At 30.5% G+C, this 22,941-nt stretch overlaps 6 protein-coding genes and 1 long non-coding RNA gene across 16 annotated transcripts; 4 read left to right on the forward strand and 3 right to left on the reverse strand.

Moving 5' to 3' along the window:
- Nucleotides 1–293: 293 nt before the first annotated feature.
- Nucleotides 294–3,840, forward strand: LOC145977109 (mitochondrial ribosome-associated GTPase 2). Of its 6 annotated transcripts, XM_083108813.1 has the most exons (8): nt 302–418; nt 715–849; nt 1,963–2,193; nt 2,263–2,382; nt 2,478–2,816; nt 3,043–3,181; nt 3,266–3,498; nt 3,632–3,840. In XM_083108813.1, the coding sequence occupies exons 2-8, from the start codon at nt 847–849 to the stop codon at nt 3,791–3,793; spliced, it is 1,227 nt and encodes a 408-aa protein (XP_082964939.1). In that variant the 5' UTR covers nt 302–418; nt 715–846; the 3' UTR covers nt 3,794–3,840. The 6 variants fall into 6 exon arrangements, with proteins under 6 accessions (XP_082964940.1, XP_082964942.1, XP_082964941.1 ...); XM_083108814.1 differs by lacking the exon at nt 715–849 and having other exon boundaries at nt 294–418; XM_083108812.1 differs by lacking the exons at nt 302–418; nt 715–849 and adding an exon at nt 1,698–1,832.
- Nucleotides 3,796–9,160, reverse strand: Alars (alanine--tRNA ligase, cytoplasmic). Of its 2 annotated transcripts, none has more exons than XM_083108804.1 (15): nt 8,989–9,160; nt 8,577–8,750; nt 8,286–8,474; nt 8,034–8,179; nt 7,608–7,799; nt 7,182–7,472; nt 6,991–7,100; nt 6,629–6,903; nt 6,213–6,536; nt 5,887–6,145; nt 5,564–5,816; nt 5,225–5,489; nt 4,856–5,140; nt 4,602–4,779; nt 3,796–4,528 (listed from the first exon to the last, which is right to left on the reverse strand). In XM_083108804.1, exons 2-15 carry the CDS (start codon nt 8,706–8,708, stop codon nt 3,852–3,854), a joined length of 3,576 nt encoding a protein of 1,191 aa, XP_082964930.1. In that variant the 5' UTR covers nt 8,709–8,750; nt 8,989–9,160; the 3' UTR covers nt 3,796–3,851. The 2 variants fall into 2 exon arrangements, with proteins under 2 accessions (XP_082964930.1, XP_082964931.1); XM_083108805.1 differs by having other exon boundaries at nt 4,123–4,265; nt 8,989–9,159.
- A 173-nt stretch (nt 9,161–9,333) lies between these two features.
- On the forward strand, nt 9,334–10,757 carry Mrps25 (mitochondrial ribosomal protein S25). Its single transcript, XM_083108829.1, has 3 exons — nt 9,334–9,550; nt 9,638–9,744; nt 9,859–10,757. Exons 1-3 carry the CDS (start codon nt 9,414–9,416, stop codon nt 10,128–10,130), a joined length of 516 nt encoding a protein of 171 aa, XP_082964955.1. The 5' UTR covers nt 9,334–9,413; the 3' UTR covers nt 10,131–10,757.
- On the reverse strand, nt 10,457–12,520 carry LOC145977113 (putative RNA-binding protein 18). 3 transcript variants are annotated; one of them, XM_083108826.1, is made up of 6 exons: nt 12,363–12,520; nt 12,024–12,283; nt 11,643–11,743; nt 11,216–11,426; nt 10,940–11,016; nt 10,457–10,848 (listed from the first exon to the last, which is right to left on the reverse strand). In XM_083108826.1, the coding sequence occupies exons 2-6, from the start codon at nt 12,027–12,029 to the stop codon at nt 10,632–10,634; spliced, it is 612 nt and encodes a 203-aa protein (XP_082964952.1). In that variant the 5' UTR covers nt 12,030–12,283; nt 12,363–12,520; the 3' UTR covers nt 10,457–10,631. The 3 variants fall into 3 exon arrangements, with proteins under 3 accessions (XP_082964952.1, XP_082964954.1, XP_082964953.1); XM_083108828.1 differs by having other exon boundaries at nt 11,216–11,383; nt 11,675–11,743; nt 12,024–12,519; XM_083108827.1 differs by lacking the exons at nt 12,024–12,283; nt 12,363–12,520 and having other exon boundaries at nt 11,216–11,475; nt 11,646–11,664.
- Strump (WASH complex subunit strump) lies at nt 12,511–18,796 on the forward strand. The gene is made up of 17 exons (XM_083108806.1): nt 12,511–12,802; nt 13,005–13,107; nt 13,213–13,404; nt 13,532–13,746; nt 13,841–14,207; nt 14,510–14,785; nt 14,926–15,151; nt 15,238–15,473; nt 15,567–15,818; nt 15,881–16,063; nt 16,131–16,247; nt 17,064–17,236; nt 17,317–17,579; nt 17,655–17,832; nt 17,900–18,120; nt 18,285–18,438; nt 18,506–18,796. The coding sequence occupies exons 1-17, from the start codon at nt 12,681–12,683 to the stop codon at nt 18,657–18,659; spliced, it is 3,432 nt and encodes a 1,143-aa protein (XP_082964932.1). The 5' UTR covers nt 12,511–12,680; the 3' UTR covers nt 18,660–18,796.
- Nucleotides 18,797–19,441: 645 nt separating this feature from the next.
- LOC145977116 (allatotropin) lies at nt 19,442–21,852 on the forward strand. Its single transcript, XM_083108832.1, has 2 exons — nt 19,442–20,839; nt 21,308–21,852. The coding sequence occupies exons 1-2, from the start codon at nt 20,541–20,543 to the stop codon at nt 21,408–21,410; spliced, it is 402 nt and encodes a 133-aa protein (XP_082964958.1). The 5' UTR covers nt 19,442–20,540; the 3' UTR covers nt 21,411–21,852.
- On the reverse strand, nt 20,127–22,895 carry LOC145977117 (uncharacterized). 2 transcript variants are annotated; one of them, XR_014440418.1, is made up of 3 exons: nt 21,830–22,895; nt 21,277–21,415; nt 20,127–20,865 (listed from the first exon to the last, which is right to left on the reverse strand). It is a non-coding gene; the product is annotated as an uncharacterized LOC145977117 (long non-coding RNA). The 2 variants fall into 2 exon arrangements; XR_014440417.1 differs by having other exon boundaries at nt 21,834–22,893.
- Nucleotides 22,896–22,941: the final 46 nt, after the last annotated feature.

A 22,941-nucleotide genomic window follows, 5' to 3' on the forward strand; every position in this document is an offset into this window, starting at 1 on the left:
TTTGATTTGACCAATCAGGATGCTTTGAAGCGTTTGATTGGCCGCATTCAACGGACTCAACGGTTGGACAACATTACTAGATTTTCCGATGTAATTCGACTCTGATTGGCCGGATCTGAAAGTAGAAACCAATCATGTTCGATTGCTACTCAGTGGTTGAGCCCACTGAATGCGGCCATTGACCAATCAGGATAAAAGAAATAAAGATTTCTCTAACCTGATTGGTCAATCAAACGCTTCAAAGCATCCACAGTCGAATTCCATTTGATACTGTAAAAGTTTCTAATCACTTGTCCAATTATCATCGTTCATATGTGAAAGTTAGTGGTTATATTTTAAATGTAGTGAGAAAAAAATATATTTTAATAAAAATTGATTATATTCTTAAAAAGTTTATCTCTTTATAATAAGATAAAAGGTTAGTTCAATTTATCAAATACACTCAAAATCAGTTTGTGCAATTATAAACAAATACAAATAATGCTAACCTATTTTCTTAACCTATGCTAAGTGTCAAGTCAAATATATAGATATATATGTGCTAAATAACTTTTATAAGTTTTGGAAACATTTTTAAATTTGAAGGATTTTAATATTAAGTTTTTTTATATCTGGAAAGAAAAGCATTAATCCAATAAAATCTTTTAATTCGATTATTTCGAAAAAGAAGAATGAAGACTTCGATTTTTAACAAAGATGATTTTGTATTGCTAGTGGGAGAAGGCAATTTCTCATTTTCTGTAGCATTATTGCAGCACAATTTAAACATCAAGTTTATTGCTAGCTGCTACGAATCTAGTGTGAGTCAAGAGACTGCAAAAAAAAATATAAAATATCTTCAAAGTAATGGTTAGTGTGAATTGTATGAATCTGTATATATCGTAATATCGTAATCAAATTGTGCAATTAATTGAAAGGAAAACTCATTTATGCTTTTCTTTCCAGGTATCTGTGTATTGTTTGATGTGGATGCTACAAAATTGGAAGAATGCCTTGCGTTAAGATCTAAATTATTTGATAAAATCATTTTTAACTTTCCTCATGTTGGTGGTAAAATGAGAATAGAAAAAAATAGGGAATTGCTAAAGAACTTTTTTGTATCATCCCAAAAAATGATAAAAGATAATGGTCAAGTACTAGTGACATTGTGTAATGGCCAAGGTGGAACACCTATGGACAATCCCAAGAGACGTTGGGATGATTCATGGAAAATTGTAGAAATGGCTGCACATGGAAATTTTATATTAACAAAAATAGACCCCTTTTCATGGCAATCTTTTCAAGATTTTGTTGTAACAGGCTATCGCAGTTTAGAAAAACAATTCCATACAGCAGACTCATTGACACATTTTTTTGTAAAGAGCGAACCACCTACAATATATAATATTATACCTAGCAATAAAATAGACATTTCCAAGTACAATATAAATAATATTACATGGAAAGAAATAACAAACAATATCGAAAATAAATCAGTTTACAATGTCAAGTGTATTTATCCATGTACATTTATATTTGATCTAACTTTATCCACTGACATGGATTTTAATACAGCTGAATTTTATCAATCATTGTATAATTATGCAGGAGTTATTATTGATAATATTGATTTTATTGATTATTACCTGTCTCCTATTGACAAGAAGATAAAAAGAACTTGTAGAATAACTTATAAATCGAATTATATACCTTTATATAAAAAAAGAGTTATTGAATTGCATCAAAATGCAATTACAAATTTTATAGAGGAGAAGTTACTATCTCAAGATAGTCTAAATACATAACTAGCTAAAGACACAAATTAAAAAATAAAGCTATATTTCGTTAAAATGGTACACATGTATACATTAATTTATCTTATTATAATTAAGATAATATATATATATATATATATATATATATATATATATATATATATATATATTAATGATATAAATTCATATCTTTTGTAATTATTTTCAGATGCATTGCCTTCGTCGTTTAAGTAATATCGTCGCATGCAATACAATTCAAATACAACGCTGCAAAACTATATTGAACAGGAACAAATGCAAAATCTCAAATACGAACTTATTTAGGACATTGTCTGTCACTGCATGTGTACATGAGAAGAAATCTGTAGCCAAAGCTTTACGAAGTACAAAACCAAAATCAAAACTTGATACTCTACAGCATTTTGTTGATATAAAACAGGTAGAAATATTGTCTTGCATCAAATTTAAAAATATTTAACATCAGTTTATACAAATATGAAATTATTAGACAAGAACAATCGGAGGGAAGGGTGGAGATGGTGAAATATCATTTTTACGATTGTGGGTCAACGACCGAGCTGGCCCTGATGGAGGTGATGGTGGAAATGGTGGTCATATAATATTTGAAGTAAGATTATATGTGGCTAATAAAATATGAATCTCTTTTTATATATCACATCTGATTTTATGGCAAAGATTATACAATGTTCAGTTTTATTTTAGGCAAAAAAAGATGTGAAAGATCTTCGAAATGTACAGTCTGTGATTAGAGCTGAAGATGGTGAAAAGGGTTATACTAAAGACTGCTTCGGCAAAAACGCTGAACACAATGTGGTAAAAGTACCTGTTGGAACCATCGTGCGTGATCTAAACAGCAAAATATTAGCTGATTTGGACCAAGATGGGATGATGTTTATCGCCGCGAGAGGTGGTGCCGGTGGGCATGGAAATTCTTTTTTTAAATCAGATACTCAACAATCGCCAGAAGTATCTGAGTATGGCGCGATAGGAGAAGACGTACGATATGTGTTAGAAATAAGAAGTATGGCCCATGTTGGATTAGTGAGTGTTATATGTATATGTACTATCTCTTGAAAATCATAATTATTGTTATGATTCTCTGTTATTATTTTAGTCGAAAAAAAATTAATTTTCAAGAATATAATTCAAATATTTATATATTATAAAGTATCATAAATACATTATAAAATATTTTTATTATGTAAGATAAAACCGCGAACGCGTGTTACAATTTTTATTTCATATTTTGCTATGAACTTGTATATAGATTGGTCTACCAAATGCTGGCAAAAGTACACTTTTAAGAGCTATATCTAGAGCTAGGCCAAAGATAGCAGCATATCCTTTCACTACTCTAAGACCTCACATAGGCATGATACAGTATGATGATTATGAACAAGTTGCAGGTAATTTATATTTGATATAAGAGAAACCATTTTTTCCCCCTTTTTTTTCTTGTTCTCATTCTATTTTACTATTATTTGTTTCAGTGGCCGATATGCCTGGTCTTATAGAAGACTCACACAAGAATAAAGGGCTCGGTATAACTTTTCTCAAGCATGCAGAGCGTTGCGCTGCTTTAATATTTATTTTAGACATTACAGTGGATGAACCATGGAAAGCTCTAGAAGTTCTAAAATATGAAATTAGTCAGTTTAATGAAAAACTAAACGACAGACCTCAAATCGTTGTAGCAAACAAAATGGATTTGTCAAATGCTGAAGTACGTGCAATCAATTTAAAAATCTCTATGTATTATTATCCGATTAATTTAAATGTCAATGATAGAAAGAGTAGTAATTATAATAAACATTCAAGTAGTTTTTAAAATAATACAATTGTAATTTATATTTCAGGTTAATTTACAATTGCTCAAGAAATATATAAATCTGCCAGTTATTCCTATCTCTGCCAAGTTAGGTACAAATATCTCCACTTTATTGAAGGAAATTAGGATATTATATGATAGTATTAAAACCAATACATCAGAAGAAAATGACAATGACTTAACACAATGAAATGCATTTGAGTGGAAAATGTGCAAATAAATGTTTTTATTGCAATAGCTAATAGTTATTAATAATTAAAATTACATTTTGTACAAAATGTAAAATTCTCTACTACACATTTTACTTCCGGCTGATTCAAAATTGTAGAAAACCATCTATTTAAATTTGTATACTGCTTTCTATGATGTGGATCCAATACATATTCGTACAGAGGTAATAATGTAACAAAAACGGATATATCTGCAAGAGTAATTCTTTCTCCTATCAAGTATGTTCTTATATGTAATGTATTGTCCAATATTCTTAAAGCAGAAAGAACATCTTCTTTCGAAACCTTTGCGTTTGTTTTCATTTCTTTTGATACCGAAATATCGAGTGATGGAAGCACCCAGCCACTGACTGCCGGTAAAATGTGATTTTGTGCATAATTTGTCCATTGCAAAACCTGGCTAGATGCAAACAAATCATCTTCACGCCGTAGCTGCGAATTCGATAAAAAGAATGCGATAGCATTGCTATCATATAATGTGAAATCTGCTGCTTTTAATATTATGTTGCTAGAATATAATTTATCATTTTCGATTTGCTTAATAGTCAAGCATTTGTTACTATATCGCGCGATTATTTGTGCCAAATAGCATTTAGCGCTCCCAATGTTCGCGTAAAGTATCAATTTTGACGAGTCCACATCACACGATCGATTATCATTTTCTATAATCTTATTATTGTTAGTGGTATTATTGTCTGAAAGCAGATACATAATTCCTCTCATTCTACAAAATAAATTATATAATAACAACATATAATTTCTACTTACCTATAATTCCAAGTTTTTGCTTGGCAAACTCATTGGCTCTGCTTATTATTTCATTCAAACACGCTATATTAGTTCCGGAAGCTTGCGCAGATTCAGGTTTCCCGCCTCCTTTGCCTTGCATCGCAGGCGCGATTACTTGGATCCACTCGTTTGCTTTCAGTCCTTTAGAAACTGCGGACTATAAATAATTTCATTCGATATTATATGGTTGATTTTTCTATCACGATGCATCTCAGAATAAACAGCCTTTTTACCTTTGGCACAGAGCTGAGAGCAAATATCTTTTTAACATCGCGATCGACACTTATAAGCAAGGCGCTGGTTTCTGGCGATAAAACTCGAATCTTTTTTAATGCTGAATCCAGAGCTTTCGTATTACTGTACGCTTCCAGAACCTCGACTAAGACTTGGCATCCAACTCTGGACTGTATTATAGATTGAATAGTTTCTACAACTGTATTAGCAACAGCTGCCTTTGCTGCTCGTTCCTTATCGTCGAGAGATTTCTTTAATTCTTTCAGCGTGGCACGCATGTTATCCTAAATGCAAAGAAATAAATTATTTGTACAACGAATAAAATATTTGTTATTAATTGAAACAAAAGTTTCATTAAACATAATTACCTTCCTCCAGCTAGGAATAACGGCATGCGTTATTTCCTCCGTCAATTCCACTATCTTCTTCACATATTCCTTGGAGTTTGTTCCAGACTTGTCAGTTTCAATCGTTTCCCGAAGATGGGATAATTGATTTTGCAACAATGTTGCAGTTCTGAAAGCTTTGGCTGCTTCCGGCCCGGTAAGCGCCACTATACGTCTAATACCTTTAGCAATAGCTTCTTCGCTGGCTATTATAAAATCACCTATATGGCCAGTGTAATGTAAATGTCTGTGAAGAAAAATCGTAAATTTAAAGAAGCTCGCATGAAACGTGTGTTTGCATCTTATATGAGCAGTACTTACGTTCCACCGCAAAATTCCACGCTAGTTTCAAGAGCAGCTGTACTCAGAGGATTCTTTTCTAGATCATCAACCGGTAAGCCCATACTAATAACGCGTACTGGATCAGGATACGTCTCTTCGAACATTGCACGCAAACCCTGAATAGTTTTCGCTAAAGCTAGATTACTCTCCTTGGCATAAATTTTTTTATTCTCTTTGACCATATCAGCAGTAATGTTTTCCGTGTTCTTCACTTGTTCCGTTGTCATTGGTCCTAGAAGATTCAATAGTAAATAATGAGAATAAATTTGCATGATATAATTATATACTTTTCGATAATATACCTTTGTTTGTAAAGTCGAAACGGAGTCTATCGGGCGCGACTAACGATCCTTTCTGATCGGCTCCTGTTCCCAGAACTTTCCTAAGCGCATAATTCAAGGCATGCGTGGCACTATGATTAGCCATTACCAGCCGTCTGCGTGCCGTGTCCACATTTGTATAAACTTTATCTCCTTTTCTTAACGTACCCTCGCCTACGGTACCGATATGTAGGACATAACCAGCTCTAACTTGAACGTTCTTCACGCGAATCTCTGTAGCCTTGTACAAAACAATATAGCAATATTAATAATTTTAGTTTTTATCGCGATTAAAAATAAATTCATACCTCATCGTCGACTTTCACTAAAAATCCCTCATCGTATATCTGTCCTCCTTGTTCCGCATAAAAATTTGTTTTATCCAATAAAATTCCAACTTCTTCGCCAGAAGTTACTTGATCGACGAAAGTCTTAGCGCGTCTCAATGCAATTACAGTACCGATACATGGTGCAAACTCATATTCCTCATATTTAACAGAACTAATAACTTTATAATCATATTTAGGAGAATCATCTGTAGGTTTTATACCATGGTCTTGCATTTCAGTAATGGCATGGATATCCAAATTTATTTGGTCGTCTACTCCACCAGCTTTATTTTGAGAAATTAACTATATAATTGTGAAAATATTTATGAAGGAATATATAAAAAAGTTTAATTCACATTAAATTAATAAATTAATTGTTATAGAACGAAACATACCTGTGCTTGTTTCTTAGATTCTTCGTAACCTGCCATGTCGATTTTCAATCCTTTTTCCTCAGTCATTAGCTGAGTGAGATCTACCGGAAAACCATAAGTATCATATAAGCGCCACGCGACATCACCTGGTACAGTATCACTCGATTCTAATTTTGCTATTGTTCTGTTTAGCAAATTACGACCGCGCGATAAAGTTTTTAAAAATTGAGCTTCTTCCTCATTCACAATATCAATTATATTTTGTGGATCTTTTGTTACTTCTGGAAAAACTTCCCCTATAACAACAAAAGATTGACTTTAGAAATAATGTAATATAAGTAATAAATGTAGAGACTTTACTTATTATAATACAAAATATTTACCGAGAAGATCTACAACTACATTTACAAGAGATCCAAAGAATCCGGGCTTAGCGTTTAATTTTTCGGTCGCGTAACGTACAGCACGCCGTAAGATTCTTCTCAAAACGTATCTATATCAAATAGAAATTTCATATTATATTAAGTATAAAAGAAAAGAAAAGAGATAAGACGTTTTAAATAATCTCGCTTACCCTCTACCAGTATTATCAGGCATTCCTCCATCTGCTAAAGCAATTGTGATAGTACGAGCATGATCCGCCAAAACTCTATATGCCATATCGATTCCATCAACATCTTCGGCTCCTACTTTACCTTGATAAGATGGGGCACCTGTGGCCTTTTCAATTGCAGCAAACAGAGGCATGAATAAATCAGTATCATAATTAGCACGTTTATTCTGAATTACCGATACCAATCGTTCTAAGCCCAAACCACAATCTATATGTTTTCTTGGTAATGATTTAAGACTGCCATCTGATTCCCTGGAATTAATATAATTAACATAATTAAATTGTTTATTAAATTTAAAATAATTAATTAAATAAAAATTTATATGATTTATAAATAAGTTTATAATGAGTTTATAAATATATTAGAATTACATGTAAATTAAATACCTATTGTATTGTATAAAGACCAGATTCCAGATTTCCAACACATCAGGATCATCCATGTTTACAAGATGAGCCGCTTCTCTACCACCGATACGATCGTAGTGTAGTTCGCTACATGGTCCACAGGGTCCAGTTTCACCCATTTCCCAAAAATTATCTTTCATGTTGCCTGGCAGAACATGCGAGGCAGGTATTCTGCAGATTTATATTATAAATTTCTATATCTCAAAATTAAAAAAAAAATTAAAATATCAATAAAAAAGAAAAAAAAGATATGTATAGAATTGTATAGAAGATACAATATAGAATTAAAAAAATTACAGAATATAAAATAATATACAAAATTACAATTGTTACTAAATTATATTGTTATTAAATTACAGATGTTTAAAATAATTATATTTTAAAATGTGATTATAAAGAGAGTACCCAAGAGAAAGCCACAAATCTTTACACTCATTGTCTGGTGCCAATCCATTCTTTTCATCACCACCAAAATATGTTACATACAATCTATCAGCTGGTAGTTTCAATATATCTGTTAAAAATTCCCAAGCCCAAGCACATATTTCTTTCTAAAAAATAATAAGCATTCTCTCTATAGATATAATTAAAATTATTACATATTAAAATTTAAGAGATAATTATCCATTCTTCTTGCAATTTTAACTGATTGATTACCTTGAAGTAATCTCCAAAGGACCAATTTCCCATCATTTCAAAGAAAGTATGATGATAAACGTCTTTACCAACATCATCTAAATCATTGTGCTTGCCACCAGCTCTAATGCACTTTTGACTATTTACCACACGGACCCATTTCGCCATATCACTATTAGGATCAACTGTTCCTAAGAATATCGGCTTAAACTGAAATATATTTTTATAAGTAAGAAATAAATGTATCATATAAAATATTAACAAAATAATAATACACAATAATTATAGCAAGAATTATAATCGTATCAGTACCTGATTCATTCCAGCATTCGTAAAAAGCAAAGTTGGATCATCATGAGGTATTGTTGAACTCGAGTGCACATATTCATGACCCTTACTCTTGAAGAAGTCAATGTAAGCTTGCCGTATCTGTTTTGCATTCATATTGATTGATGCTTTGATATTCTAGATTTTTTCAACTCTCTCCTATAAAGAAATGACAGTATATTATTGAGATATCACACAAGACATATACATATATTGCAATAGTCAGCATATGGTGTCAGGTTGCATCTCAGGTGAGATGCAAAATAATAAATTTATTGAGCAATGACAAGATATTTTTTTTGAAAAATTATACAATTATATTTTATAATACCAATAATATATTAAATTTATATATAAAAAAAAAAAGAAATTCATAAATGTTTAATGCATAACTTACTTTCAGATGAAACACTGGACTGGAAAGTCTAGGCAAACACAGCTGGTCGTACCGATAACGAAGGCTCGTAAAAAGAGAAAGGAAAAAAAAGAAAAAAATTCAGAGCACATGCATTCAACTTGTGCTTTCGTGAACTGTCGTGAGCCGGTAACTTTGATAAGTGGAAAAAAATTCGCTGTACTGATATCACATAAGCTAATGAAACATAAAACATATCCAACGACGAGCTTGTCGATTGGTTGTCGGATAGAGAGTTTTTAGGGTTTCGAAAGTTTCTTACAACAGCAGCCAATGAATACATTTGACAAAGCTTGTCGAACGATAAATGTAATAATGCCTTTAAATTGATCGATTTTCAAGAACGATCTTCGTCAGCTGGTCAATGTATATGTAAATGCGAACAACAATAAATAAATTTATGCAAAATGCCGTTTATGATAGGCAAGGAGCCCGTGCGGCGAACATTGAAATATCTAATGTCCGGTCCGTTGATTTTAAAGGATAAAATACAGATATTATCCATCAATTATAATACACATAGTGATCATCATCGAGGTGCAAGGTAAGATTTTTGATTTCAGGTTATGTGTGATATGATATGGCCTATCTCTCTTGATTTTTAATATAAATCTAATTTCAATCTTTTTAGAGATTTTATATTTTGGCATTTATCGCAACTGCAGTACAAAAATCCAAACGTGCAAATAGTTGCTTATAAAAATATGACACCATCGCCATTCATAAAATGCTACTATGGTACGATTTGTGATATTGTTATTTTATGAATAAGATTTATATTTAATATAACAATAGTTATATAGTTGCATTCAAAAGTACATATTCTACAATGTGAAAAATATAAATTTACAGAAGATGGAAAAACAATGTTAATAGATATAGATAGTAAATCAAAGGACGAAATACTTCATCATCTTGTAAGAGTAGTAGGAAAATCAAAGGCAACATTAAAACAAGAAGCTTTAGCCAAGGAAGAGAAGGATAATCCAGCAAATTTTGGAGTAGGGTGCAAAAAAAGCTGTATGTGTCATATCCCAGGACAATTGCCATGTCCTGGTGTAGTACCTTTACCATATCATATGCGTGGAAAGTTTATAATAGAAAAATTACAAAATAAAGAGTAGACACATGCTGTCTATTATTAAAAATTCTTATTATAATTGTATTATAATAATCGGATGTTATATAAATCATTATTTATCCAAAAACATAAATAATAGAAGTAATTTGCACATCTCAATATTTTGTTACAAAGCATCTCACAAATATGCGTTTATTATAAAAGATTTTCACATATTACGAAAATACATCAATGTATATATTAAGTATTATCAAACACGAATTTCTAGTTTTAATGTTTCTAGTATTTGTTTATAGGAATTTAAGATATTCACATATTTATCATAGGAATCATATTTCATTGCTTATCAGCATTGCACAACACAAAATGTATATAAAATTTTTTAAAATACAGCAGAGAATATAGAATCTTTAATAAAAATAACATTACAAAATGTAGATTATTATAAATAACATAAATATTATCATCATGAAAAAAATAATGTTTTATTGTATGTGTGATAAATGAAAGAATATGAAATATTCGAAATATGATTATACACGAATTATCTTCTTGGTTTATGGCGACTGTATGGTTTGTTATGATGATAATAGTTCCCACGGCTGTGATAACGTGTAGAGGTGGACGGTTTTTGATTTTCCGCTTTCTGATATAAATGTATAATCGGCGATCCTTCCAATGGTTTATTCAACTCAAATTCCTCCTCTGATTCTTTCATCAATTTAAGTTTTGCTTCAATAGCTTGGATTGCTGTTTCAAGACTGCACATAAATTGTATGATAATGTTGTAGAGATTCTAATTATAAGACTATTCCTAATCATCACTTTAAGAAATGTATAAAACTTTTTTACCTTATTTTTTTATCTTCTTTCTTTGCACCAGCTAAGGCAGGAATATCTATTTTTGGCTTTGGTTTCTCCATGTCCGACTAAATAAAAATTGATTTATATGACTACTTATTTTCATATTTTCTCTTGTGTAGTTTTGAAATATTTAAAATTATAAAACTTATAAATTAATATGTGTGTTTTATAAAATAAATGATATAATGCATTGTTATAAATAATTAAGACATATGAAGTTTATATTAAACAATTATGTATATGTATCATGTCAATATATCATACCTCAGTAACACTATGTGCCCATCTGACAATAATATTCTTAGCTCCAACTTTTAGATTATGTAAAGCATCTTTTGCTGTTTTGGCATCTTGGATTGTTTTGTAAGTAACAAATGCGTATCCTCTTGGTTGACCAGCTTGAGGTCCTGACCGATGAAACAGCAGGTCGAACTTTTCGATTGTGCCGTATTTTTGGACAAGTTTCAGGAGTTGGTACCGATTGACGAAAAAAGAGTTAGTTTTTCTTTTCAAATTTGTGTATACTTTAATATAAAATAGAACAAATTGCTTTCCATTTATTATAATACAAAATTATATATAATACAATTCTTTAATACATATATTTTCTTTAGATATCAAGTTTATTAAAAAAATATTAAATTTTTTATGAAATAAAAGTATATATGTATTACAAATTTATGTAAATACTTACTCATTAATTCTTAAATCTAAATTGCCTACCCATAAGCGCCTATCCTCCACTTGGTTTGATTTTATGGGTTCTAATGGCAAAGGAACTTTAGTGTCTGGCTATAAATGATGAATAAAAATGATATTTTATTATTGCAATTAAGTTATCTCTAAGAATATTATTTTATAACGAATATAAGGGAGATATTTAAAGATATATTGACATTTCTTCAGATATTCATTTCTCAGAGTGCTAATTTACAAATGATTACTTAACTTTAAATATCTATAAATTACTTGCTTTAATATGACGGTTTATTTATTTTTTATCAATTATTTATTAATGATCATGAGCATGCTTCTAATTCTTCCTTATCAAAACAATCAATACAAGTCTTACCTCCATTCTAACGAGACGAGAGACAGGTGTTGTCGAATTGATCAAATTAATACCGAGAAACCTTAGTTCTCATCGGTATTGATCGGCAACTCTAAACCAGCAAGAGAGGTTCTCCCGGTCTCTCCCCTCAAGTGTTTCAAATTATTCGTAAAATCTTGCGGGAGGAATGTGACAGTTCATTACTACAGCATTCGCAACATTTGACAGAAAAATCCTGAGAAAATTGGAGACAATCGTATTCACGCTATCACATCCGAGAGCTATTTTCAAAGCATCGTAAAGATGAAAATGTATGATAAACCGAATGTTCCATATGATTTCGCATTTTCCAAAACCTACTGCGCATAACTCTTGTGTAATTAATTCCCTGTAACGACTTGTATTTTTTTCCGATCACTAAATAAGATTATTGAAACCACTCGCGTCAGTTTTACAGACAATAGTTTTACTTTTTCCTTAGGAAAAAACATTTATATAACGCTCCCTTGACATATTGCGGTTAAAATGGAAAGCAGCGAGTAATCATTATCGACGGACGATAATGATATGTCAAATGTCAAATTGTACATACAACGACCCAGCGTAACTTATCATCACTTCTGTCAAAAGTTGACAAGTATTTCGATGAGGAATAATCATTGAAGTTATTTAAAAAAAATGGGCGACTTTTTGGCAACTAATAATATTTGCGGGCAGAATTTACTACGATTGGTATCTCGTGGAAATGCTATCATAGCTGAATTAATGCGATTGAAAGATTACGTGCCACCGGTCTTTAGGTTAGTTACTTATCGCAAATGTAATTTTTCCATTTTATCACATAATTAATATATTAATTACATTACATATTAAATCGAGTACATAATTAATTATATATTGATATATATTAATTTTATATTAATATTCCTTCAAATAATTTCTATATTATACATATATTCGTGTGCGATAATTGTTACATTATTTTCTTGTTACATGGATCAGCTTGGACTCGAAACAATTGGTGCAAAAATATGGATCGATTATAATCGACTTTGCGTATTTCAAAGCAGCCAGTGTTTACGAACAAAAAATAGAGGATGATCCGGTAAATACTAGCATTCTTTCTATAATATTTCTATAAGATCATATTACATATATATTGTTAAAGAACGGAATATATGAATATAAAATTATCTATACTTTTTTCTAGACACTCCAAGAAACTGATGAGGAACTTCGAAATAATTTTTCAGACATACTTACAAGGTTTTATTTTGCTTTCGAGAGTATACACAAGTATGTCACAGATCTAAATTTTTATATTGATGAGTTGGGGGATGGCATTTATATACATCAATCAATAGAATCTATTATGTTCAATGAGGAAGGAAAACAATTAATGGTACATGTTTTTTTGTATTTATGAATGCTCAACAATTTTTACTTGGCAGAAAAGAACATTTGTGTAAATTGTAATATTAACATATTTAGTATGCACATTAAAATAAGAGAATTGTATCTCTGTGCAGTGCGAAGCTGTATATTTATATGGTGTCATGCTGCTGTTGGTTGATTACCATTTTGAAGGTCGAATACGTGAAAGATTACTTGTGTCTTACCATCGATACAATGCACAGCGATCTTCTGCAACTAGAGTAGATGACGTTTGTATGCTTCTTCGTTCGACAGGATATGTGAGGACATTATCTAAAAGACCAGCTAATTATCCTGAGGAATATTTCAAGTATGTAATATATAAATATAAAAAGTCTTGAAACACACAATAAACATTTTTTCAGATTACAATTGAATATATATATATATATATATTTTTCCAGGAGAGTAGCTTTGCGCGATTTTTTGATAGATCTTGTTATTGGTCGACTGCGTTCAGACGAAATTTATAATCAGACTCTTGCTTTTCCGCATCCAGAACATCGTAGTACCGCTGTAGCTGCACAAGCATCAATGTTAGTCATAATTTTGTCATTTAAACAAACTATACTGCATACACAAACTGCCATTATGAGAGAAATAGTGGACAGATTCTTTCCTGACAATTGGGTAATTAGTATTTATATGGGAACAGTGATTAATCTATGTGATTGGTGGTCTCCTTATAAAGCTGCACGAACAGCATTGAATAATACACTTGAGAATTCAAATGTGAAGGGAATCGCGCAAAAATATGGAGTGAGAATGGATGTAAGTAAAAACTTCACAAGTTTAAAATTGATTATACATTTTGAAATAAATATGTAATATATTAAAAATAACTTTTATGTGAAAAAATATAAAAATTTGCCAATTTTTCTGTTATAGTTAATGATATATTTGTTCTCTTTATCACTTTTTATATTGTAATGAAAATTATTACAATATTTTTATATTGTATATATCAAAAAGATTTTATACAATATTCCTGGATTATAAAAGGATAGATTTACATTCTCTCTTTTAGTCTCTTAGAGCCTCTTCTTATTTGCTTCATAGAAAAAATATTCCAGAAATTGTTACAAGAGACTGAAGAAGTACAACTGGCAGGCACATTGGATGAAAATGCAACAGGTTCTTTAGTCAAGTTAGTAAGGGAGTGTAATGTTACATTACACTGGATTCTTTTGCACACAGCTACACCAACTATAGCATTAGAAGATTCAAAACGTTCACGTACTCTGCGTCAGTTGGTTATAACTGAGGGCAAATATACCACAGTAAAGTGTCTTCGATTATTATTGAGCACTGCCCAAATTGAACAAGATGTTAAACAGATGTATAAAGATGTATGTTTAAAATTATTTTTTATCATCATTTGTCAACTTATATATTTATTGCTTATACAAATTAAGAATTATATATAATTATTAATTATTAATATAAATTATATATAATATAATATTAAATTTTTTATTTTATATATTAGTTATTACTTGGAAAAGAAGCCAAGTGGTTGAAAGATAAAGGAATATGCGTTGAACGTATAACTGATCTTGTACAAATTTTTGGAGGTGCTAAACCTCTAGATGGTATTGATAAAAATCAGAATCTTTATACATGGTTTATGGAAATAAGTAAACATATTGATTCATTAAAACAAGAAGATGGGAGGAAGATAGTACAATTATTGCAAGCATTAGAACAAGTTCAGGGTAAAGAAGCTCAATTAACATATGTCTACATAAAAGAGATCAATATAAATGTAATGTATGTCAATATAATATGTTTATGTTTTCAGAATTTCATCAATTAGAAAATAATCTACATATTTCGCAATATTTGGGCGATACACGCGAGACTTTACGCAATATGTTGCGTACGGGTAGTATATCTGAAGATATCATGATAAGTTTGAATATTGTAACAGATTGTTGTTATGCATGGAATATAATGGAATCCTTTATTGATGTAATGCAAGAAAGTATAAAGGAAAATCCACCAACTGTCATCAAGTTAAAAGCTCTCTTTCTGAAAGTAAATATATACTATTAAAAATTATAGGGGAAATATACATATATATACAAATTTATACTTATATATACAAATTTATATATTATATTATTTTAGATGGCATCAGCATTGGAAACTCCGTTACTTAGAGTAAACCAAGCACGAAGCGCAGATTTATCTTCGGTGTCCCAATATTATAGCCGAGAACTCGAAGGATATGCTAGACGTGTTTTGCAAATTATACCTGAAACTGTATTTGGCTTGTTAGCAGAGATAGTACATCTTGAAACGAATGCATTTAAAGAAATTCCAACTAAACTATCCAAAGATAAACTCAAGGATTATGCACAATTGGCAGAGAGATTACAAGTATATTTGATTAATGATTCTCCTTAATTTAGAAACAAATACACGTGCTAATATTTTTATAGATGGCGAAATTAACATACGCTGTGTCAGTTTTTACAAACGGCGTTTTATCACTGAGAAGTGTTTCTTTGGGAGTTTTGAGAGTCGATTCGCATCGTCTCTTAGAGGATGGTATACGTCAAGAACTTGTTAAAAAGGTCACTTTAGCTTTACACAATGGTCTCAATTTTGATCAAAAATCCAAGGTAAATTTTAATAAATAAAAAAATTTTAATTTATAATATTATAAACTTGCCAAATATTTTTTTCTAGACATCTCTTTTACAAAAATTACATAATTTGTCCTCAATTATGGACGGATACAGAAAATCTTTTCAATATATTCAGGATTATATTAACATAAATAGCTTAAAAATATGGCATGAAGAAGTAAGAATATTATATATAATTTTAATATATAATAACTTGAACACATACATAATAAATTTTCACATATGCATATGCACACACACACACTCTCGCATAAATTTTTTATTTTAAATATACATACGTGTGTGTGTATACAGGATGTCCGGAAAATCGCCCGCAATACTTCGGGAAGTGATTCAGGACCCAAAAAGAAGGAAAAAAGACTATATAATCATAGGTCCGGAAATAAGTCGTTTCCGAGTTATAACCATTTTTAAAAAAATCGTAATTTATAGTCCGCTTAGCATTCCTCTTTTTTAAAGTTTTTTTAAATTTAAAATTTAAATTCAAATTTAAAAATTTAAATTTAAATTCAAATTTAAAAATTTAAATTTAAAAATTCAAATTTAAATTTTAAATTTTAAATTTAAAAATTTAAATTCAAATTTAAAAATTTAAATTTAAAATTTAAATTTGAATTTTTAAATTTAAAAATTTGAAAATTTAAAAATTTGAAATTTAAAAATTTGAATTTAAATTTAAAAATTTGAATTTAAATTTAAATTTTTAAATTTGAATTTAAATTTGAAATTTGAAAATTTAAATTTTTAAATTTAAAAATTTTAAATTTAAAAAAACTAAAAAAGAGGAATGCTAAGCGGATTATAAATTACGATTTTTTAAAAAATGGTTATAACTCGGAAACGACTTATTTCCGGACCTATGATTATATAGTCTTTTTTCCTTCTTTTTGGGTCCTGAATCACTTCCCGAAGTACTGCGGGCGATTTTCCGAACATCCTGTATATACATATATGTATATAATAAAAATCTTAGATTACATATATTATAAATAACGCGGTTGAAGAAGAACGTAGAGGCTCCTCCTCGGTATTAGGAAAATCATGGAGACAGTTTCAAGAAGACAAACATGCATTTTCAACAGATAATAATTCCTTGACCTTCATGGGTAGACTCGCTAGAGAGATCATCCGTATTACCGAACCCCGGTATAATGTTATATTTATTTAGATCTTACGCTTATATTAAATAATTATTGCGCCTTTTTAATCCTTTTATATTTTTTTAGAACCACTGTGTATATAGAACATTCTCTAGCATGGTACGATATTAAAACACAAATTGAAGTTTTAAATTACAAAGTCTTCTCTGTGATATTAGAAACGATAGGTACGCCGGGATTATCAGGACTGGATAAACTTATTTCTTTCTTTATTGTCGTGGAACTAGAAAGTTTGGTTCATTATATAGAAAAGAGTTTACGGAACAAAACGTGGATGTCTCTGTTGGAAGATTGTGAAGTTACTCTGAGTTCTTTAGACAGCGCCAAGGGTAAAAATTTGAGATGTGTGAGAAAAATAACTAATGAATATTATTTAGTAAACTTTAACTATGTATATATTTTAGGTAACATTACAAAACTTCACAATACTATAAGCAATAGTAAATTATGGTTACCGGCGCTTGAATGGACATTGAAAATAGGTCACTATCAATTGCTTAGGAAAAAAATTGCATACGAGCTAAATACCGCTTGCAAATTTGAAGCAAAACATATGGAAGCGGCACTTCAAACATTAAATGCGTAAATAATAATGTAAAAAAGACTAATTCAATTCTACTTCTTTTTTTACAATCGTTATTCTTTACAGAGCCGTCTTGTGCGAAATAGCGAGAAAAGATAGCAATAATAAAACTGAACCAGAGAAAAGCGAATTGCTTCACGAACTGAGTGTGCGATTGGATTGGGCTGGCATCAGTGATCCGCATAATAAAGTTTATATCAAATCATCAAAGATAGATAATATAGCTCTTATTATCTTTCTATTTACAGCATCGCAATTGAATAAATTATATTACTGTAAAAGTACAGGTAAATTTATCATTTTTTAATATACATTAATTCGAGAATATATATATTATTAGATATTCTATAATAAAATTATATATTGTAATTAAACATTTATATATATATATATATATATATATATATATATATATATATATATATATATTTTTTTTATTTATTTATTGCAGCAAGTCTTTTAAGTAAGAAATATCAAGATCCCGTTGATGCCGTAGTATTTGCGATAGGAATACAAACAATTCTTTGTCAATTTCACGTTTCCGTAATAAATCGTTATATAAAATATCTTTGTATGTATATCCTATCATTTGTTACCATGGAAAGGTAAGAATAACTTTATCAATCTCGATACGGATGTAATAATATTAATAAAAATATTTTATTTTTTTAGCACGAAAGCAGGAAGTGATATAGAAACTGAAGCAATTGCCAATATCCATTTTTTGGAGCTTTTCGTAAAATATTCTGGCATTCCACGTTCTCTGATTCTTAAGGAGATACCTGTCGTCGTATTAGATCATTCTCTAATTAAAATGACAAAATGATGCAACTGATATGAAAATTGTAACCTAATATCGTGTATTATATAAATTTATCTTGTACTATTATATTCTTATATAGATATTATATATACATATATATATTTCATGTAAATAAAAAAAAATAAAAAATAATTGCGTAATTTTTTTCTTATTATTTTCTTGTCATTCATGTTTTTCCACCTTCCTGCTAATTTGCAAATTGAAAGCTCTAATTTAGCCATTTAGAAAATTAATTTGTGCTTAATTTAATATAATTTAATATCTACTCTGTTTTAATTTATCGGTCAAATCTAATGTATACATTTGAAGAAATGCGCAGAGCTTACAATGTAAATTAGATAAAAGCGTAGGCGTGGCATGTATCATTACGAAATAACGTCCTTAGGGGAAACATCGCCCACTGCGTATACTATCGTACTGCGGGGAAATTTCGCATACGCATCGGCGGCTAGACGACATATGGCGGCAATAGCGGCGACGGCGGTTTCGGCGTCTCTTTATATCCTCCATTCCCAAGAATGTATACGCTTTTAAATACCCTTTTGCATTCTAAGAGCCATCCGCGCGTCCGTAATTGCAGCTATTTCATCAACAGGAATTTCAATGGGACGATAAAATATCGATCGGTCAGGAACTTTAAGAAATTAAAGAAAAATACGATCTAGCGACGACGGGGGCGACGATGGGGGCGACGATGGGGGCGACGACGCCGCCGTCGCCGGCGGTCGCGACGCCGGTGTCGGCGGCTTCGCATACGCATACAAAACGACGCGAAATCGTTTCCGAGCCCAGTTCTCAGCTCGTATGCATACGTGGATCAAGTCGACGTTCTTCCTGACGCAACTGACGTGCTCGCTTGGGAAAGCCCTGGGCACCCCCCATCCTTACAATATTTTTGAACTTTTAAAAAATCCTTCTGTTAAAATCATAAATCCTATTTTAACCTTTTTCCATAAGACTGAAGTGCTTGTATAGTTTGGCCATTCATATTCTGGCCGGATGAATTGTACTTTTCATTTATTGGAACTTTGAATACAAAGAAGATATCTGGCAGCATGGGCGAAGATTAATATTGCCCAGTGCCACGACAGAAAAAGAAGAAGAAGAAGAAGACGTTCTTCCTACCGAAAAATATTCGAAAAATCTCTGGTCTCGCGCGCGATCTCTGGCCAGCGCGTATCACGAAAATTTATCTCGATCGTTACCTGAAAAAAATATACAAATATGATTAGAAACATTGGTTTTTTTTATACTTTTAATTTTTGTTACGTGAGACACACAACACACAATATGCCGCATTCGATGACATCTTTTTATATTTTAAATTTAGTAAAATAATTGAATTTTTTTAAGAGCAAGTGTCTCTCTCTCTAATCGTTTTAAATCATTATTATGAAAATTATATTTAAAAAAATACATTATAAAATGAGTAAAAAATATTTTTTGTGAAAATTTAAAAATATTTTAATCCAGTTACAAAAAATATATAATATTTTTATTATAAATAATTTATATATATAATTTTTCGAGTATTTTTATTTCTAATATAATATTGAAAGCGAAAATAGAAGTTGTCACTTCGCTACTAATACTAACAGAATTTGCTTCCTTTAGAAATTAGATTCGAAATATATAAATATTATAATGAATATTTTAATAAAATAAATTTCTATCTCATATTACATGTAAGTATAAATTATATCTGTGCAACACAATTGTCTGCGCAGATCGATATAAATGCTCCAATGTCTCGTGAAATCTCGTAAGAAGTTTGTATTGTGAGCCATGTGTATCGCTCAATCAATTATAATAAACATCAATGACGATACATGCAGGCTTCCGATCGGAAATCGTCCTTAAACAATATGCGTAATTATATTGTCGATGAACATTTTCATTATTGCGTCCGATGAATCTTTCTTTTTGCGCCAGGAAATCATGCGAGTGATATTAGCGATAGCGTTGTTTTTCGTGGCGGGGTCCTTCATCGCAACGGCAACGAAGGGACGCATTTATCCTCGTTTCTTCAAACATCGAATGAAGCTGAGAGAGATCCGCGGCTTCAAACCAGAATACATCTCTACAGCGATCGGGTTCGGGAAGAGAGAAAGTCCGGCGGAAAGGATCCCGGATCTTCGTGGGCGCGAGAGGATTCTGCTGCCCCTGAGAAACTTCCCGCGTGGGTGAGTAAGCTCCGGGCTCTGTGAGTCTAATAAAGTATATAAGTAGTAGACAACATCTCGATTAAAATGTGAGATCTCAATTCTTTTCCACTTGCTAACAATTTTCTTGGAAATAATTTTGTAACTTTTCGCGAAAATTATGCGAAAACTAATACTTTTATTATGCAACTACAACTTTTTATGATGCAATTTATTAAAATATAAATTAACTCAAATAATAATAATTAAAAAATTAATTAAAAATTATCTTATTTGACAATTTTTTAAGATTATTTATATGTTACTTTATTACGTAGATTATTGTAAAATTACCACGAGTGACACTGAATTTAAACACAAAGAATATGTAATACATATATTGAAAAAAACATTCGAGAAATTTTGTGTGTCACTAACTCTCGAGTAAATGATTACCATTAATTATAATGCTCGCAAACCTGTATTTAACGTCAAGTATCTTAATTACAGCGTGTCCGCGGAAATGCTACTTCGTGGAATGATGCAGGCAAATCCTGCATTGGCCGAAAAAATGGCGATGCAAAACAACCGCGGCGACGAAGAGAATCGATGAATCATCTGAAGCCCGATAGAACATTCGCGCTAATTTAATCCTTAGTCAAACGCATTCGGCGGAATTTTAGAGAGTAACATTTTTCCGTATTAGATAAAACAATTTATTTGACGTTTATATCTCTCCAAACGTCCCGATTAATTTCTCGACTTTTCGCGCATGCAGATATAGTACTGTAGATGCTCTATTTCTTTCTTTATGTAATTTTTTCACGACAAAAGTTTTTCACGATGTCAAGAAATAGATAGAAATAAATAGAAAACGCATTTTTTCACTCATGGCAACATACAATCGATGTACAATTAACTTTGTCGTATAAAACAATATTGCACCATATGTGTATATATCAAGAAATGTATCGTAATTGATTATTTTTCTGTTTATTACAAGAATATGTGTAAAATTAAAGAGAAATATACAAACGAAAATAGATGGAAAATAAATGCTTCTTTTGCGAATTATTTCTTGCCCTGCTCTGTTTCAAATCCTTTTTCTAATATTTGAAGATTATTGTTCCTTTAAATGCATTATGAATTATTATCTCTTGCAGTATATTTGTCAAACTTATATTAATTTGTAAAATGTCTCATATTAAAAATTTTTATCTATATAATTTTTAAATGGGAATGTGTAAGGAATCGTGACAGCGGATTGCACATGCACAGCAAAATTTAAAATCTTGGAGGTATTTCTTTTTTCTAATCGCTATTCAACTTTATCTATTTTAATCTTTCGAAGGAAGAAAATATAAATCGTGCGAAATATTTTTTAGTAAATGTAAGGAAAAGAATATTAAAATATATTGAACAAGAATTGTGCATTTTATTCGAAAAGGTCCAACGCGAACGGCCAATTAGAAATTTATACTTTTAAGTTTTGCATAATTTCTTTTAACCAAAGTTTCAGCTCCTCTTTTTTTCAGGAAATTCAAAGATATTACTCATTAACATTTTCATTAATGTTTTTATTTTTTATCTAACTTGGAAATATTTTAAACGATATTATTAATATAATAGATTCTTTCGCCTGTAATTTCTATATGTCTTTTTCATTTTTTGAAAAGACTTTGAAAGAAAGGAATATTTCTTATTTCTTTTTAAGAATAATAGTACGATTTCTTATGGTTGTAGAAATAATTTTACAAAACATACTTCACATCTTTTATAGTTTCATACTCTCGATTCCTAATTGTATTAAAAGTAGATGTATATTAAATTATACACATTGCATTATACATCTTACATACTAGCAGTAAATAGCAAAATCTTTGAATCCAATGCAGCTTTGTATAATCACCACAGTCCGGATCTTGGTGCTGTTTTCTCCACTCCAAGTGCATGCTAGCGGCCGAGCGCCGCGAAAAGCAGTACCGTCTATGCCGGTCTAGTGATGGTAGCAAAGAGGGCACCGTCGCGTAGAAAAAAATATATATATATTAACTATAAATATATATATATATTAACTATAAATATATATATATATATATTAACTATAAATATATATATATATATATATATATATATAAATTAAT

This window comes from Camponotus vicinus, unplaced genomic scaffold (assembly GCF_025532165.1).
Source record: "Camponotus vicinus isolate PSW18456_S1 unplaced genomic scaffold, iyCamVici1.0 SCAF_9, whole genome shotgun sequence".
NCBI classification, from domain to species: Eukaryota; Metazoa; Arthropoda; class Insecta; order Hymenoptera; family Formicidae; genus Camponotus; species Camponotus vicinus.

Coding starts and splice junctions, on each gene's coding strand:
- Alars (XM_083108804.1), bottom strand. CDS start 8,708: ATGAATGCAAAACAGATACGGCAAGCTTACATTGACTTCTTCAAGAGT. Junction 7,101..7,181: donor CCTGATAATACTGGTAGAGG/GTAAGCGAGATT, acceptor TATTTGATATAG/ATACGTTTTGAGAAGAATCT. Junction 5,490..5,563: donor GTGGAATTTTGCGGTGGAAC/GTAAGTACTGCT, acceptor TTTTCTTCACAG/ACATTTACATTACACTGGCC.
- LOC145977113 (XM_083108826.1), bottom strand. Junction 11,427..11,642: donor GATTTAAGAATTAATGAGTA/AGTATTTACATA, acceptor CGTCAATCGGTA/CCAACTCCTGAAACTTGTCC. Junction 10,849..10,939: donor AAAGAAGATAAAAAAATAAG/GTAAAAAAGTTT, acceptor ATTTATGTGCAG/TCTTGAAACAGCAATCCAAG.
- Strump (XM_083108806.1), top strand. CDS start 12,681: ATGGGCGACTTTTTGGCAACTAATAATATTTGCGGGCAGAATTTACTA. Junction 13,747..13,840: donor TATCCTGAGGAATATTTCAA/GTATGTAATATA, acceptor ATATTTTTCCAG/GAGAGTAGCTTTGCGCGATT. Junction 15,819..15,880: donor AATTGGCAGAGAGATTACAA/GTATATTTGATT, acceptor ATATTTTTATAG/ATGGCGAAATTAACATACGC.
- Mrps25 (XM_083108829.1), top strand. CDS start 9,414: ATGCCGTTTATGATAGGCAAGGAGCCCGTGCGGCGAACATTGAAATAT. Junction 9,551..9,637: donor GATCATCATCGAGGTGCAAG/GTAAGATTTTTG, acceptor CAATCTTTTTAG/AGATTTTATATTTTGGCATT. Junction 9,745..9,858: donor ATTCATAAAATGCTACTATG/GTACGATTTGTG, acceptor ATAAATTTACAG/AAGATGGAAAAACAATGTTA.
- LOC145977116 (XM_083108832.1), top strand. CDS start 20,541: ATGAACATTTTCATTATTGCGTCCGATGAATCTTTCTTTTTGCGCCAG. Junction 20,840..21,307: donor CTGAGAAACTTCCCGCGTGG/GTGAGTAAGCTC, acceptor TCTTAATTACAG/CGTGTCCGCGGAAATGCTAC.
- LOC145977109 (XM_083108813.1), top strand. Junction 2,383..2,477: donor GTGGTCATATAATATTTGAA/GTAAGATTATAT, acceptor GTTTTATTTTAG/GCAAAAAAAGATGTGAAAGA. Junction 3,182..3,265: donor TGATTATGAACAAGTTGCAG/GTAATTTATATT, acceptor TATTTGTTTCAG/TGGCCGATATGCCTGGTCTT.